The sequence below is a fragment of the Schistosoma haematobium genome, chromosome 5, assembly GCF_000699445.3.
Source record: "Schistosoma haematobium chromosome 5, whole genome shotgun sequence".
Classification (NCBI taxonomy): Eukaryota; Metazoa; Platyhelminthes; class Trematoda; order Strigeidida; family Schistosomatidae; genus Schistosoma; species Schistosoma haematobium.
The window spans coordinates 10757644-10775490 of NC_067200.1; the positions used below are offsets into that span (position 1 = coordinate 10757644).

The 17847-nt window shown below is 33.3% G+C and overlaps 1 protein-coding gene across 1 annotated transcript in view; it reads right to left on the reverse strand.

Moving 5' to 3' along the window:
• MS3_00009123 (uncharacterized protein) overlaps window positions 1-17847 on the reverse strand; it is a 99844-nt gene that overhangs the window by 61461 nt on the left and 20536 nt on the right. Inside the window, exons 9-17 of the mRNA XM_051217457.1 lie at window positions 16316-16564; window positions 15320-15664; window positions 14201-14306; window positions 10691-10953; window positions 9530-9794; window positions 6729-7036; window positions 5272-5403; window positions 2356-2766; window positions 1414-1502 (exon numbers count right to left, since the gene is read on the reverse strand). Of these exons, the coding sequence (XP_051064865.1) occupies window positions 1414-1502; window positions 2356-2766; window positions 5272-5403; window positions 6729-7036; window positions 9530-9794; window positions 10691-10953; window positions 14201-14306; window positions 15320-15664; window positions 16316-16564 (2168 nt within the window). The remainder of the gene's footprint in view (window positions 1-1413; window positions 1503-2355; window positions 2767-5271; window positions 5404-6728; window positions 7037-9529; window positions 9795-10690; window positions 10954-14200; window positions 14307-15319; window positions 15665-16315; window positions 16565-17847) is intronic.

Here is a 17847-nt window from a genome sequence, read left to right on the forward strand (position 1 = left end):
ATCGTTTCTTGACCCTAGTTCTCTTCTCAAGTACGTTTTGGTTTTATTTTTGTTTCTTTCAATTATTACTTTTTAAGCCGTAATCATTTATTATTAGTCTCTGTCAATTTTTCATACTGATAATTCAGTTGCTGTTACTACATTTATTTTTTCTTCATTTTTTGTTAGGTATACAATTGTCCGTCTTATACTTTTGACCCGTAAATTATTTTCATTCTCCTAATCTACTCTAAACACTTGATCATTACACAATCTTTTTTCGATATTTGAAATTTCGGATCACTTTAAGGAGTGATCTGTTCTATCGTCCTATAAACCTTAATATTTACCAAACAACTATAAATACGAATGTGACAGCTTAACAATCTCTTATTTTGATTATCTTACAATGTTATTTAAACTTCCAATATGGGGTTATAAAGATTATTGAACTGAGATCAGTTAGTGTATTCAATGCAATTGTATTCAACCTATGAACTTATTCAAAGTCGTTCAAAATTATTAACAGATAAACATTGACGAAGTTATTATGTTTAAACAAGGTAATCGCTATCATAGAACAGACACCAGATTAATGAATTCTAAAAGACAATATTGTCACTTTTGCTTTACGACGGTGACATGTTACCGAATTTTAAAAGGAGTTATTTTTTTTTTTAATTTAAGAAACGTCTTGAGATTTATATGAGTTTTACTCATTTTTTAAATTTGGGATTAATTCTTTTATTTCCAGTATGGGGTAGTGGAAATTGTTGGGTTTCACTAAAATCATGAGCCGATCAAAGTTAGGCCACCATTGAAAATCTAAAAGCACTGGACGCTCGTTTTGTCTTAGTATGAGCAAACACTTAAGCTCCAGAGGCGAGAACGAAGATTTTGGGTTCCATTCCCGCGTGCAAGATCGTCCATGAGTACTGCTGAGAAGTTTCATAATAGAACAAAACCTCTATCCAGTCCTTCCATTATTCCTTTTTGTCATTATTGTTATGACGCGAATTTGAATATCAATCTTTTCTATTAGGATTTTCATATTATTTATCACATAAGTATCCCACCATTTAAACAGTTTTTATGATGATTATTTCATATTTATTACCATTTTATCAATCCTTAACGAAGAGAACATTTCTGATTTAATCGTTATAGAGTGTGTATACTGATTTTTAATGATTATTGTAACGTTGTATGCAGTTGGTGAGAAACCATTGAAATAAAAGGAATTCAAGTTATTCTGCTACGTTTGTTGCTTTGTTGCTAGATTTAAACTTATTTAACTTACTAACGATGAACACTTAGTCATTTTAAATTACTAACAATTTTGCCATTTACAAACAAATCTAAATGCACATAGGCCATAACTTTAAACGATGTATTTTGCTTTTGTATATATATGAGAGAAAGAGGGGAACTTACCAAGAAGGATTGGCTCGAGTAAGGAAACCCATTTTTAAATGTTCTGTACGATGTTGAATATTTTCTGGTCTTTGACGTATCTTTAAATTCTAAACAGAAGAGTATCAAATGAAGTTGATAAGTATTGAATGATAAAAATTTACTTAAATGTTTTTTGTTTGTAACCTTCCAATTAAATTAATCGCGATTGAATAATTAGGTTTCATGAAAAGGTTTCGACACAGTAAATACAATTGAATAGTAAGTAGATACATCGGTTATCACAGAAACAGTGTATTTCAATATAGAGTTTATATAAATCTATACTGGGTGAAATAAGTTACATTATTATTCAAGTTTTAAAAGAAAAATTTTCAAATCCTGTCTAAGATTTAGGCACAATGAATTGAATAGCAGAAAAACTTTCCAGTTGAAATTTGACTTAGCCAGTATTCATTAGTAAGATGTATCTATCATCTTGAGGAAACTGATACAGTTTGTAAGGTTTGAACCCGGGTGAATTAACTTTACAACAGTTTGAAAAGTTATCGATGACCAGCATCAACTATTATAATTTACTATTAGATGGTAATAGCTTTTATTTAAGTGATAATTATATTGTATTGTAAAGGTTGTAAAAGTTGGAATTAATTTTCGAATTATTGTTAACCATATTATAGTTATGTAATTACTAAATAACTGGATTATTATCTCTATGTATTCTCTTTATTATAAGCTTCTAGTTAACACACTAAGCCTTGGTAGATGACTTGCCAGCTAATAATTGACAGTCTCCCCGAAGCCTAGAAACCATTTCTTTTGTTAATATGTCATCGTGATTTTTTATTTTATGATATGATGAGGTCCATTATGTGTTGCATATAAACCGACGTATGTTTGGAACATAATAATAATATGTAGAGAAAGTTTGTGCAGTCAAACATTTTAGTGAAAATTATTTACCTGAAATACAGCGATTGTTTGATCTTCACACATAATCACTGCATGCTCACAATTCACTTTCAATCGACTAGAAACAATACAACCGATATCATTTTTATTGTTATCATCATCCATATTAGTATTATTCGTTAACAAAACTTCTCTGTTTTTACTGCCATTACTACTGCTAATGTTACTGTCAGTAGTAGTTATTGTCTTTGAATTATATTGAAATGAGGTATTTTTTACACGTACTATGATAAAATGTTTACTTGTTAATAGTTTAAAATGGAATTGAAAGTATGACTGAATTGGTTTTATGCTGAAATGCCAACCATTACTACTATTTAGTTCAATAGTATTAGCAGCAGTAGTATTGTTGATTGTAGGGACTAACAATTGGCCACTTGTATTTGATGAATTATTGAATGACTAGAATATAATAAAGAAAACAAGAAATAAACAGTTAAGGATATATATATAAGGGCCGTTTAGAGAAATCGTCAGAGGATGATTATCACCGATAGAGGTGGGTGAGTAGTTCGATGAAAAGGCCATTATTACAAAGAAAAAAGCAAAAGATTTTCAACTTAAATATCGGCATAGGCCACTGAATAATAGGATTAAACTTCACCCATATTGTTACCAGTATTAACAATTGTAAGTGGCAATGTCCACAACATTCATATTAGTGTATTATAACCGGAAATCAATTGGGTTGCGGTATAACAAATAGTAGTACTGATTTTAAATTTACCACTGCTGGATGAGATTCGAATTTCGAAATACTGCAGTAAAGAGATATAAAGAACAAAATGTGTTTAACTAAAGATTCGATCACAATTAGTCAATGCCGGTCATACAGTCGGTATAAACAAATTGATTGTAGTAATTTACAATATGCCTACTACTTTTACTTAAGGGGATCGATCTTATCTCCCAAATATTGTAAAAGCTATAAGGATTAGAGCTAACAAACCAAGTCTTTGAACTTGTAAGAAATTCGCAACACCAATCTCGCTTCCTTGATCGGACTAAGCTTTGCAAACAAATTTAATGATTATTTTTACTCTCTTTTTCGTTTATTTTTCTTTATCTCTTTATCAAATATATTTTTCACTGTGTACTAATTTGAAGTATCTTCCTATTATGCAATTTTTATGATTTTTGATGAATGTTATATCAATGTGTACTTTTCCACGTTTTTGGTCGACTTCATGTTATGAAACATTGACTGAAGTTTTTATTATTTTTGCTACAACCAGTAAACCTGTCAGTAAATTATCAATTTTTACTGTTTACTATGTTCTGTTATGTAATCTATTCCACTGTTGTTAATGACTCAAAAATTACTTTGATGGGTTTAATATTTTCATATATGCATATAAACACATCACTGTATATAATTGCTAAGTTTGAAGCGGTTACGAGTTCACATAGTATGCGAACGGAAACAAATACTCGGTGACCAAAAACCAATAAGCAAACTATTTGATGCGTCCCAACCCCGCTAACTAAAGGAAGAAGTCCAAACTTGGAATGGGGAAGTATATTCCGCAAACATACAGAAACGAGCAATAAAAACAAGCACAAATCAAAAGGAAATTACAGAGCACAAAACCGTCCTTGAGGAGAGTTGAAAAATAGCATACTAAAAGACACAACGAACCAATCGCACTTAAGATTCTCTCAAGTGGGAAATACGACATGAAGGTGAAAAGAGCGCCTTTGGCGCGAAAACAAAGAAATTCAAGTTTTCTAAATAAAATTACAAAATTAGGTCCTTTCCCAAGTGAGTTCTGGGAATCTAACGACCCCAACAATAATACAGTGAAGCACGGTGAGGATGTAATTGTAAACAACATTATTGATTTAAATGTATTGTTGACGTTTAACAAAACTGACTACAATGCAATCAACAAGACTTAATTGAAACACATTTAGAAACATATCTGAAGATATGAAGATAGATTGTCGTTTTTTTTATAAATTATTTTAAATTAACTTAAGGCGGCATCATCTATACATCACATTACTTAGTTTAAAATGAAGAGCAATAGTTCAGCCTACAAGATGGTAGATATTAACTGACGGAAAAGTCCTGAAATGAGAGCTCAACGCATACTGCGAAATCCAGATTTCTTTCAGCCACTTTAACACAAAAAATTTTCCATCTTATAAATACATCGTTAAATAAACTCTCGAAGATTATTTAATTAACAAACATACACTACATGTTAAATTTCTTCATAATTGTTGTTAAGTTCGTTTACATTCTCTCTATCTTATCAAGTCCTTTGCTGTGCATTGTTTTATGCTACTTATTAATATTCAGTAAACAGTGATATTGCTAAAAATTACAACGCATATGTTATCGTGCAATATGCCAAGAAATTTACATATACCTGCTGTATTTATTATTATGATAACTTTCTCTCAACCAGTGTAACAGTTATTTTCAACTTTGTTCAATGGTTGAATCTTTATCTAAATGCAACGGTATCCATATTTGTATACTCTTGGTTCATTTTCTGCTTGTTTATACTGTTATCAATATTAGACAGTTATCAGCTGTCCTTGACAATATCGTATGTTATGTTGTTACTATTGCAGAAAGCCTTTTTCTTTTTAGACCTACATATGCGCTAATCACCTAACGAGTTGAGATTGTAACTAATTTACACTTAATTCCCTAATAAAGAACCGCGTTTTAGACAAATTATTGTTTTATGAACTTAATCCATATCTCAATTGCGTGATTAGACGCTTCGATAGAATTGACACATACATAAACACTGAAAACCTGGAAGTACTGGACAATCGCTTCGTCCTAATATAGGACTCCCCAGAAGTGTGCATACACGACCATTCAGTCTTCGTCCTCAGAAAATTAGTAAAAAAGATTATCATCAATATATTAATCAATTAAAAACTTACTACAGTATTGAACTGTTTGAACAACTTCCTATGGAATTGTTTCCAAGAATGTAATAAATTGTAATAGCACAAATGAAATCCTAGTGACCAGATGAATTCACACGATTGATTATTTGGTGAAATTTCAATAGACTGATTAAGATGTTTTATTACAGGCACATTAATACAACAATACAGGAAAAAAATTACAATATTTGTAATTCAATCTAAGAAATAGGTTTAATAATAACGAAAGAAACTTGAATGTTCTTCACAAGAACACTGAACAAACTATGATAGAATATTGATAAGATTTGACCTATGGATAATTAACTCATAACTAGATCATATGTTACACATGGGTTATGAAATAACCGACCTTAAATTGACAACTATATTAAGTGACAAACAATAGTTGATTGACGAAAATCGTAAACAGTTCGAAACAGAGTGAACCAGAGTAGACAAAAAAGTAGTCCTGTATTGGTACTATAAATAAATACGTCTATTTTCTCACACTGGCCATAATTCACATCTTATATTTATCAAGGTTGAACGCAGATAAAAGCATCAAAATTATACTATAGAAGATAACCAAGTTTAAGATAAGCAGTTATTCTACTGATAATCACTTTGCGTCACTGTATCAATATGAAGTTCGATAGCTAACCCTGCTACCTAAATTCGTTTAGTATAGCTATTTTACTTATGAGTAACTAGGATATCATCGGGTAATTTTCTGCCTTGTATTTCGTTGGTTAATCGTAAACTAACTCATCACTTATATGCATAGGAGATCGTAGAATTTTCATTGCTTACATGACGAACTGATCTTAGCTAAACAATCAATGAAAACTAAGAAGGACTGGATGGCTTTTTCTTCCTAGTATGGAGTTAATCAGCAGTACCCACTCACGAACCCACCGGGGATCGAACATAAAACATTCGGATCTGGAAAGCAGTGTGAAAAGGTCAAGCACATGATGTAGTGCTCGCGTTCGATCAGCGGTGAGATCGTAATACCGTACTATCAATAAATCTAATACTAAGAGGGAAAAGCCCGCTTAGGTTTTCAATGGTGGTCTAGCTAGACAGGGTCTGTCATATTCAACAAAAATGTTCTTTAATTTGTTGATACAGCTGTTTCTATCTACTCGACTACAAATTGAAATGGTCGTCTGTGTACTTGTCTGCATTGAACCAACTTGTTACACTTCACATATCAGTAACGAGACAGCAGATTTACGAAATAAAACAAGAAGAATACCAGTGTGGATATTCACACTGAGAAACGACATCAGTGCCCGTCGCAACCAAATATATGCCGAAAACTTATAACATCAACGTTATATCGAGGCAATGTATTCGAGGATGAACATCTTCAAAACTAAAAATGATCAAGAGACAATGCAAACCCTTTCTAATGATAATTTCAACAATTAACACTGAAGAATTAAACACATGAAAAACAAACGTACTCGTTCGGGCAATTTAACATCAACATGAATTTCAGGTAATGACAAAACCAGATCATTTTTTATATGGCAACTAGATAGTATTGCATAACGACATGGTGATGAATTTGAGGATAATGATGCTGATGTTGACGAACAGCAAGATACAGTGTCCATACCATTGTCCAGTGTCTTATTACAACTGTAAACTAATTTAGTTCCAGTTATAGTGACCTGTGATAGACTGTCTAATTTCAATGGTTGATATATAGGATTAATTGAACGAAATTGTGCAATAAAACGTTGACTATCTACACGTAGCATAAGAAATGCTATATTTGAAAACAAAAACAAAAAATCAATGACATATATAAGTATTAAAGGTTGATGGATGGCAATAACTAGTTTTTATGTACGTACACAACAGAAATAAAGAAAATACCAATCTTCGAAGACCGAAGTAACTGGAAGAGGAGTAAGGGCTGGGAATGTAAAATCAGCTATTTGGAAGGTAAGTACTTTTACAGTAAAAAAAAATCTGCATATATAAATATATATACGGCTCTATAGAGATTACATTTTCAGTTTTTAAATCCCGAACTGATCTGAGTTAGACTATCGTGAGAAACCTGATAGCACTGAATGACCGTTTCATTATAATATGGGACTTCTCAGCAGTCCACATCCGCGAACCTAACATAGCGGATCCAAACAAAAACATTCGGTCTCCCACGTGGAACCTTAACCTCTAAACTAATGAGTCGGAATCCAACGGTGTTAGTGCCTCATTTCAACCAATTCATGATGTTGCGCAACTCCTCATCCATTACCTGAGGTGGATAAATGAATCACACCCAACACGATTGACCTTCATTGTTTATGGCTTTTCACCAGAACTCCAAGAATTTGAAACTAGAAGCTAGTAGCTAATGAGCACATGATTGTCATCAGTATAGGGATTTGTGGATTGATGTACTTTCATAGTTGGAATTACGAGTCGATGTAAGCTAGACCACCATTGGAAACTTGAAAGCAATGGGCGGCCGTCTCATCCTAGTGTCAGACTATTCAGCACTGAGCATTCACGAACCCACATGCAGGACTCGAACCCTAGACCCTTGGTCTCGAGCACGAACGCTCAATGTTTAGACCACTGAGACGGCATCTAACAATGCTCATGTCTAATTTCGAGCAATTCACGATATTACGCCTCCCATACAAAAACGAAACAGCCATCCAATGCTCCCAGGTTTTCAATCATAGTTCCAAAAATTCTCTCCTTTTTTCATTAACAGATCAAAATTGAACGTTTTTGTGTGTATACCACACATTTTATTGCCCCCAAATGCCCTGGTACGGCCAAGGTATAAAAGAGTTAGCTCTCCCTAACGAAATGCTCTCACACGACCACGTCCATACAACCACTTACAAGGAAGTCCTACTCACCGCCTCCTCATATAACGGGTGTTATTTACGCAATCGAGAGAATGGAAAACGAATGACGAGCGCTTTAACCGGGTTGGTAGATACGGACGTTACACCTAAGGGAGTTGGAAAACCCCGACTCCAAACCAATGGTGTACATTGGTTTCGGGATCCTGAGGGAACAAATAGCGTATGAACCAATTGTTGGTCACCGGTTACCATGGGACTGCATCTCCTGACGTTGCTCCACTGGCTTGTGGATCAGACCTTTAGGTCGAATGCTCCGAACGTGGCCCCCTATGAAAATCACCTGCTTCGGTCTGGACACCCGGGCAGTAACACATCCCACACACATATCAAGTGAGATTTGTGTGGAGCATATGTATTCGATGCCCCTTTGTACCAGTATTTATGTGTTCGAATAAATAAAATATAACACAAACGTACCCTTAACTTGGGTCACAAAAAGACGGAGAAATGAAAAATTCACAGATGTGATAGATATTATCTTGATGGTTTAATACTCGTATACTGAAAAAAGACAAGGCGTTTTAAACGTTTTTGCATCTTATTCCTTCAAACTAATCTGCATCGCTTATTACTCTATCCAATATGTTAGATATAGTATATGCTATATTGTTTTGTAGAACTGAAGGTTTCCTATGGGACTGAAAGTTCACTATGAATATTGTAAATAATTTGGCATTACAATCGCAAGTGTTTGCTGACTATTTGATATGCAAAATGATTTTGCTGAATAATCGATCTCACTGGCATTAGTAGTTGCTTTCCAAACTTCTCAAAGGCCATTGTCACTGGGGCAGTGTAATGCATATCTCTACTGTTAATAATAATGAATTTAACAGCCATGCCAGAGAAACAGGTTAAAATTGACATTTTCACACTGCACATAATTGACTGACGTGGTTTTTGATCGCGAATAATATATTTAATGACAATATATACGTATGATGCAAATGGTTCACTATGGTTTTAGGTACCTGTATGGTTTCACCAAAGGATTGAGCCTTGCTGTTCAAGTTGTAGTGTCAAAGCATGGATAGTGTCTAGTCCTCCTGAAAAACCCACATAAATCTTACACTAACTTGTTAAACTTCGGCGTCACTAATAAAATAACATAAATGAATCACCCTCTCCGAAAGGTTTCTGAAATGAAGAAATGTATGGTATTTGTAAACCACGAACAAGATAATAAGACACTAAATTTAAGGACTAGTTTTAAGCTAGACAAGCATAGAAAACTAAGAAGCATTTTTTAATTATTTCATCCTAGTACGTAATTCCACAACCGTGACCATCATCAACCTCAACCAGAGATCGGAACTCTTATAAATAATGCTGATAATAGTAAACTAAGCAACAACAACAAAAAAACTTACAATTATTACTGTTTATTAAAAAAATGTTGATATTCTCTAAAAATCCATCAAAATGAATTGGATTATTCAGGTAATTTTCTGTAAAATAAGACTGAATTGAAGAGGATCGATTTGTTGACAATTTCTTGACATGATTATTATAACATTGATAAACATTCTCATTTGAATAATCCCAATGTATATAATTAATTAATTCATTCATTTTAAATGATGGCCATTCTATTTGCAATATGGTGGATTTTAAACTAATTTGATATTTGTGATTCTATAGTAGAGAATAAAAAGTAGACAATCAGTTAAATTGAATTATGTTGATCAATGAAGAATATCTGGTTATATCCCTCTAGATATAAACACGATCTATAACTGAAGAGATTGGGTGATGTAGCAAAGAATGCTTTGTAATGGTGTATATGCATTCATTCTTTGGTCTCTTCTAGATTCTTCATATACATTTTCTTCTTACTCATCCTATTCGATCAATATTCGAATATTCAGTCTTTCTTACAGCCAATGATAACCTTAGTATTTCGACTAGTTCACCGATCATCATCATCATCATCATGTTAATTTTATCTCGCTACATTGATATAATATTAGTTAATGCACTATCCGTACTAAGCTCTACATTATGGCTAATTGACGCGTATATTCATCGACATACAATCCAATCTCGTTTTAAGCCCTACTTAGTGAAAGGGCTAATGATACTGCAGTGAACGAGAACACAAGTGAGGACAACCAAATGTATTTCAACACAATATTACAGAATGTTTTGGTAAGATCGGAGATCCATACAGTAAATACCTCATTTGCAAAATATTTATCGATTGTCTCAGACTTTGTTGTTCCTTCGTTTCCATACGAACCACTCTGTTCTCGTCATCTTCTCTTCGATCTGCTCAAACTTCTGCCGCTAGAAATTCCACTTTAGATTGGTGATACATGCTACTTATGTCTGTTGAAATCAGTAGCACACGTCACAATACTACCACACGACTAGTAAAAGCAAAGCACATTTAGAGATAAGTTTACACATCCAATTAACAGCTTATATTTAACCACTAAGGTTTATTACATTTGCATGAACAAGACCTGATATTTGTTTATTTTACTTATTCAGTCAATCATTAACAGCACTACGAATAAAATAAAACTTACCCAAATATCGATTCCATGTACATAGAACAGGTCATCCCAATGATGATTATTTAAAGTAGGCAATTCATGTATTAATGAGTAAATAACAGTGGACTGATTACAACGAACAGAATAAAGACTATGTAAACAGGATAATGATGATGACGGTGCCTGTGAAGTATCTGTCCCACTAACAATAGATTCATGAATTTTATCCAATAAACAAACATGAAAATTCGATAGCGTTAAATTTAAATCGGTTAGATTCAACAAATCAAATGGTTCTGTATAAAAAAGAATGATAGAGAAAAGGGTTAGAAGCGCTGCATATCTAAAGAAAAAATTACAACAGAAATAATGTTTAAGGCAAAAGATACTTTGGTTGGAGTCTCAATGTAGATATCAATATCGGGATTTGTCAGTGCTATGTTTGAAGAGATTACGAGGTCATCTAAATCAGAGAACGGAAAGAAAAATCAGAGACATAACGACAAGACAAGCTAAACTATTCCGATGCGTCCCAACCCTGCTAACTAGAGGGAGAAGACCTGGTTCAGATGAGGGAAAAGTATATTTCACAAGTAACCAGAAGCACAAAATAGCAACCCATCAATGACGTTTAAAGTCCTTTCAAGTAGGAAATACAATCTGGAGGTAAAAATGGACAATTTCAGCGCGGAAACGAGAAATTCAATTTTCAAAAGTAAAATTACAAAAATAAGACGTTTACCAAGTGATTTCTGAGGATCAAGCATCCCCAACAGTCAAGTGCATCCAGTTAACGAATCGTAAATAGGAAAAAACTTGTGAATAGTGAATTTCACTGTTAGCCACTATCCATTTATTCCATAAAACATGTAATATAAAGTGGTTATATCGAGGCAATCAAAATAGAATGTAATTATGCCACCAAAGATTGGTCGAAATTTCGGTTTTCCTTATCAACAACGTGATAATTTAAACATTTACTAACAAAAATGTCAAGTATTTGTCGCTAATAACCATGGAGCAATTGAGTGAAGTTGAATTAGTTCATGAGTAGTTGAAATACGTGTTACCGTTGTTGATATCGAATTATGGATCAGTGGAGCCTGAAGATCCTGATTTATATCCTAGAGTTGGGAGGGGTTACGGATCTACACCATCATTGAGGAGTTCAATGCTATGAGTGAAATAGCCATTCAGTGTTTACTAGTTTTTAGTAGACGCGTTTTTCGCTGATATAACTACACCTTATAAACTAGTAGTTTGTTTAACTTTACAAGTTTTCTATACTAATAATGTAAAATATGAATTTTAAGAGATGATAATGCTGATGTTATCCATAAAGACAGTAGAAACTTCGTAATCAAACCATCTGCCTCATAGAACACAATACAATTTGATAATAATTGAAGCAGAAACCAACATTTTAAGTAATCGTTAGGTGGTTGGAATAACCTTATTCTTCAACCAATCAGAATGAGGTATTTAATCACTTATTCAATGTGGAAAAAATATATATTTCATAAAAATGTACATAAACAGTGGTATTTCTTCCAGTCAACTAATTCTTCGCAGTTGTAGGTAAGGTTTGGTCTTTCTTTTATCTTCTTAGTAGTTACGGAACTGGATCAAAAGCAGAAAGGAAATAGTTTTGAAAAGTGATTTCGTATAGTTCACTAATTGCGTCAAGTCTTACAATAGTACTCTGCAATCACCCAGATAAGAGCAGTTTACGACAGTGAGAAAGGTTATGTAAGAAACAATGCTAATTAAAATAGATTAGCGATTATTGTTGCAACAACAGATGGAAGACTGTGACAGAGTGTCTCCATGTGTTACAACACTGAATCAGCCCGCTGCATCCAGCACCATACATCATTGCAGAATAACCTGTCAATAATAGATTGTAATTTTTCTCTGACCCTTTAACCAACATTGCTTTAGATTCTTGGTTTAAACATTTCAAAGATTTATATTATTTTGGATTTGTTAATCAAGATGATGCATTAAAGGTGAAACCATTGTTATACAAACTTGATACCGTAAAACACGAAAATCACCGAAACTCTATAATGGAATATCAGCAATATGATCGTAAATTTAAGGACACAGTGAAGGAGTTGTCCCAGATGTTTGCAGACCAATCATTACTTTTTATTACCCGATATTAAAGCACAAACTTAGCAAAACAAGAAACTAATGGCTTTGTCACTTATATCCAGGCTTCGTTTTAAGAGAGCACGTGAACGCATTAAGTTACGATCGCTTACAGACGACCAGTTAAATTACCTTATTATTGTCTTTGAACTTGTAGCAGTACCTATCGCACCCCATAATCCGATCCACTCCTGTCTGAACAAGCTCGAGCAGTGCAGGTATCATTTCTAAACCTATTCTGTATTTTAAAATATTTTCACATGATTAACTATTAATCTTTCTATACATCCTTTAAATTTTACTGACTTTATTGTACCTACTGTATTTCACCTTCGCTATAATATCTGCATTCATATCCATGTCTACTTATAGTATTAAAACTATATAAACTGGGTCATATTTAGCCTAGATCATTTACATCTATTCAAATGCATAGTTGTCTACGTGTGACGGTTTTTGAAGAGTTTTGGCGCGAAGGCGGCAACTGCGGCGTGGAGTGATTGAGCGTCTGGCTGGGTAGTATCTGATCACAATTCAGAACTCACAATGGACTGATTGTATTTCTAGACGTAATTGTAACTCTTAATCCTTGTGCGTATAAAAGATTCTCAAGCTGTCTTCCTCTTCTTACTTACCTGAATGCCTTGTAGAATAATTGTTACACTGCTTTCATGCGGATCCATTATACACATATATATGTATATACATCCTACCAAACTAGGATTTCAAAGTCTTCATGTGAATGTGTCAAGTCAAGACTAACATATGAAGTGATCAAAGATACAAATTTCATCATTATACTCAACTGGAGTCAAATGGCTATCACACATTACAATCTTCAAGAAATGGGGATATCCACATACCGCTGAGTGTCACAAACAGTTACTAAAGGGTATCGAAACTTGATGAAGCTTGAATATGACAACACAGCAGTACCATGCCAGTAAGAAAGATCCAGTAAAGTCCACACGGATGCAACTAAATAAATATCAGTATAGAGTTTTGTGGAACCCATAGAATTTTCATAGATTTTAAATCACAAACTCATCTCACCGTGAACGTTGAACCTCTAGACCACTGAGCCAGCATTCAACGGTGTTAATTTGTCACTCCAGCCACGTTACAACCATCGTCCATTGCCTGAGGTGGAAAACTGTCATTCAAAATGACGGCTCATTGGTCTAGAGCTTAAACGTTCGCGTGATACCGTAATTCCTGAATTCGATTCTGTGTCAGAGTCGTGGTTGCGCGCTGCTGACTGCGTTTGACAGTACGACAGAATAGCCTCTAGGTTTTCAATAGTGGTCTAAGATTAGTTCGTCAATTAAAATCTATTTTAAAAATAACTAAATAATTATACATTTGCACAGAAAACTAAAATTAACTAACTTTTCAGATTTAATTCATGAAAATCAAATTGAAGATTTACAAGAGAATTTGTAAAACCGAACTGTAATCCAGGTGACTTTAAATGAGGAATGAGTACAAGTAAAATCTGGAAAATGAAGATAAGGGGAAAGGTAATATTATAACTGATTATAACCACTATATAAATTACTTTTCAAATAAAAACAGAGAAAATAGAATGAGCCAACACTTGGTCTTCTGTCTAAAGCTGGAATAATCAAGTCATTTATAAAAGAATATATACAGTAGTAGGAATAAATAGTACATTATTAAATAGTAATAATAAGTATTTCATGAAAAATTGGCAATGTTAAGTAATAACCTCAATTAAATTTACAATACAATATATTGGTGGCTTGCTTGAATATTTCGGCTACCTGTTCTTGACATCTAAATATCTCAACAAGTTACCTGATTTTTGTTTTAACACATCATGATGTCTGTTAATCGCATAACCTATTCAGGAGTGTTTATGAAGTGTTTACGACCTTTCGCTGTACAAATTACAAAAATGTACAATCAGAGACATCGTGGTGGCTGGCAATATGCATTGAAAAGAAGGAACATTATTCAGATATGGATTCCTGAACTGATAACATCTAAATGGAGATCACTCAATATTTATCGCAAGGGTCGATTAAGAAATAAGAAACGGAAATACTTTGTGCTGAGAATTCTATATTCTACCAAAAATATAATATTGAATAAAGCCATTAATGATAATACTGCTGGATCATTATTGTTTTTAATAACATTTGAATTTGGCATATTGTGATCAGTTAACTTCTCATTAGTTCTATAATTAAAACCTAATCAAATCTGCCAGGAAGTAAATAACACTTTAATCAGGCTATTATTGATAGACGACTACCAATAAACAGTTGTTCGATGTCAACTATACAATTTTCTTCAAAATCACAAAAATTAATACTATCGTTCGATTTACATTTACAGATTACGAGAGCATAGCTTTAAGAAATGATCAGAAACTAAACACCAACTTCTTGAAACTTCTGTCTTTTTTAATATTGGCTCCATAGACATATGTATATATTTGAACAAAAACTAGTTGGATAGAAGGTTATAGTAAAATAAACTCACTTTTGGGATTTTTCTACTTTTCAATCTTCCCATCATTCCAATCTGATTATGATCAGGATAGCGTTGTTCTGTATTAAAATCATCAGTACAATTCAATGATTTACAATCTGCAGTAATAACACCACCGCCAGAATTATCATCACTGATAGTACTGTCAGTTGCTCCAGATCCTTCTGCATTATGATGAATAATACTAGTACTACCGGTATTGATGTTATTGTTACGTACTGCAATACGAGAACCACCACCATCACCAAAGTAAATACGTACATTTAACTGACGTGTATTCAAACCAAGATACTCAATTAATCGAAAGAACTTTCTTCTAGACAAGCTTTCTTGTGCCTAAAAACAATTTACAGTATTAAAACAAAAAATACTATTATGAAAAATAAAACAACGAGAAAGACAATATTGTATAAATCATTTGAATATATATATATATATATATATATATATATATATATATATATATATAGCTGGATAGCTCCCTGGCTATTTTATATACTATCCATGATTAATCTTAAATCGGATTACGTTAACTAATCCTATTTTTAACCATCCAGTGATAAGCATATCTTTAACGATTTGTTAACAGTTACATTAATTAGCCCTACATCAAGGTTATAAAAAACAGAAATACAACAATAATGAAACTTTTCATAATCACTGTAACTAACAATTTAGCATAAAACTGTTTCAGTTGTTCAGCCTTTTAATATCTATTGTTTTTATGAGATTGACAGTCCAGATAATAATAATAATAATAATAATAATAATAATAATAATAATAATAATAATAATTTGGCCTTTTGTAGACAATTACAACCAGTCCACTATTTCAGCTTGAGAAATTGTGTTGAACAGTTCTTAACTCAAAGTCACCGAATGGATGAATGTATACTCTGACTTGTAACAAAAATTAATCTTACGGTTAACATTCCATTTACCGTTTTAACAATCGAAACATATTCATCATCATACATATATACTTACCATAAAATTAAACTGTTTTGAATCTGTATTGTTCTTTGGATAATTATGTGACTCAATATTGGTTATAGGTATAATTGAATGATTATTAATAGAATTATAATTTTCATATAATGTTTTACACCATATTCCAAACAAATAACAGATAGATGATAATTTTCTATAAAAATTCATTTCCATTATATTATCATGTATATAAAATATTGATGAGTGTAAAATATTCAAATAAAGATTACAAATAGTTGATTCGAGCTATTAAACAAAAGAAACAGATCAAATAACAAAAGATTAGGAAGAAACAATATATAAATGAGATTTCAAAAAAAAGGATTTGTTTTATAACTGCGTGGGGATCAGCCTCCTAATGCCCTGGTACGGCCAAGGGTGAAGAGAGTTTGCTCTCCCCTTCTTCCAACCTACTCCTACATCATAAAACATCACACGTTGGGGTAGTCAGTGGTTGGGCATACGTAACACGTGTCCCAGATATCTCAAATGATCAAGTTTCACTAATTCATCAATCGATTTACCATCCTTACCTAGTACCCGTTTCCTAACAACTACATTACTTACTCGGTGGTCCCAGGATATACGAGCAACGTTTCCAAGATACCTATGATCGAATACTAGTATCCTGCGAATATCCTCTTCTCTTACCAGCCAAGTTTCACTGCCATGAAGTACGACAGAAAGAACGGCTGCGCAGTAAACTCGTCCCATGCTTGGTAGTCGGATATCTCGCCTACGCCATAAATGACACAAGTCGCGGATCAGACCTTTAGGTCGAATGTTTCGAACGTGGCCTTTTATGAAAATCACCTGCTTCGGTCTGGGCACCCGGACAGTAACACATCCCACAGACAAATCAAGTGGATTATGTGGCGCATATGTATTTGGTGCCCTTTTGTACCAATATTTATGTGTTCAAATAAAATAAATAAATGAAATAGTGAGAATCATATATGTTTATTAATTTGATTCCATCCAGCTACTGTCTAAAACACATAGCTTCCAATTAGTGGATCGTAAGTTCTTCCGCGTGGGTAGCCTATGAGGTTAGAGTATCACTCCTCCCTCTCAAATGCACACCAACACATACATTTACAAACAGTATAGTTCAAAACCAACCCTTGTTAGATATGAGCGCATAAGTGGTTTTATGTCCCGGAGACGTTTATTCATAACACATGGCCGATTCTCCAGTCAGAAATATCTATCTTCAAGCTAGCTATTCTGTCATTAGATTAGTATTCATAAACTTCAGTAATGATGTTCTGACTGGTACAATTAACTTTGAGTTGACGTAAGCTACACACCTATTGATCCACCTATCCGAAGACCTATCTGTGTCTTCAGCCTCAAATCCGATGAGACGACTGGAGCCCAGCTTCTACTATCATTATATTTAAAGCAAACATTAGTTTAAAATACAGTCATACTGAACCATATCGTACGATCATAATAGAAAATAATAATTATACACATAGGAGTCAGAAATGATTGTGAACCGGATAAGTTGTACATAATTGGTTAAT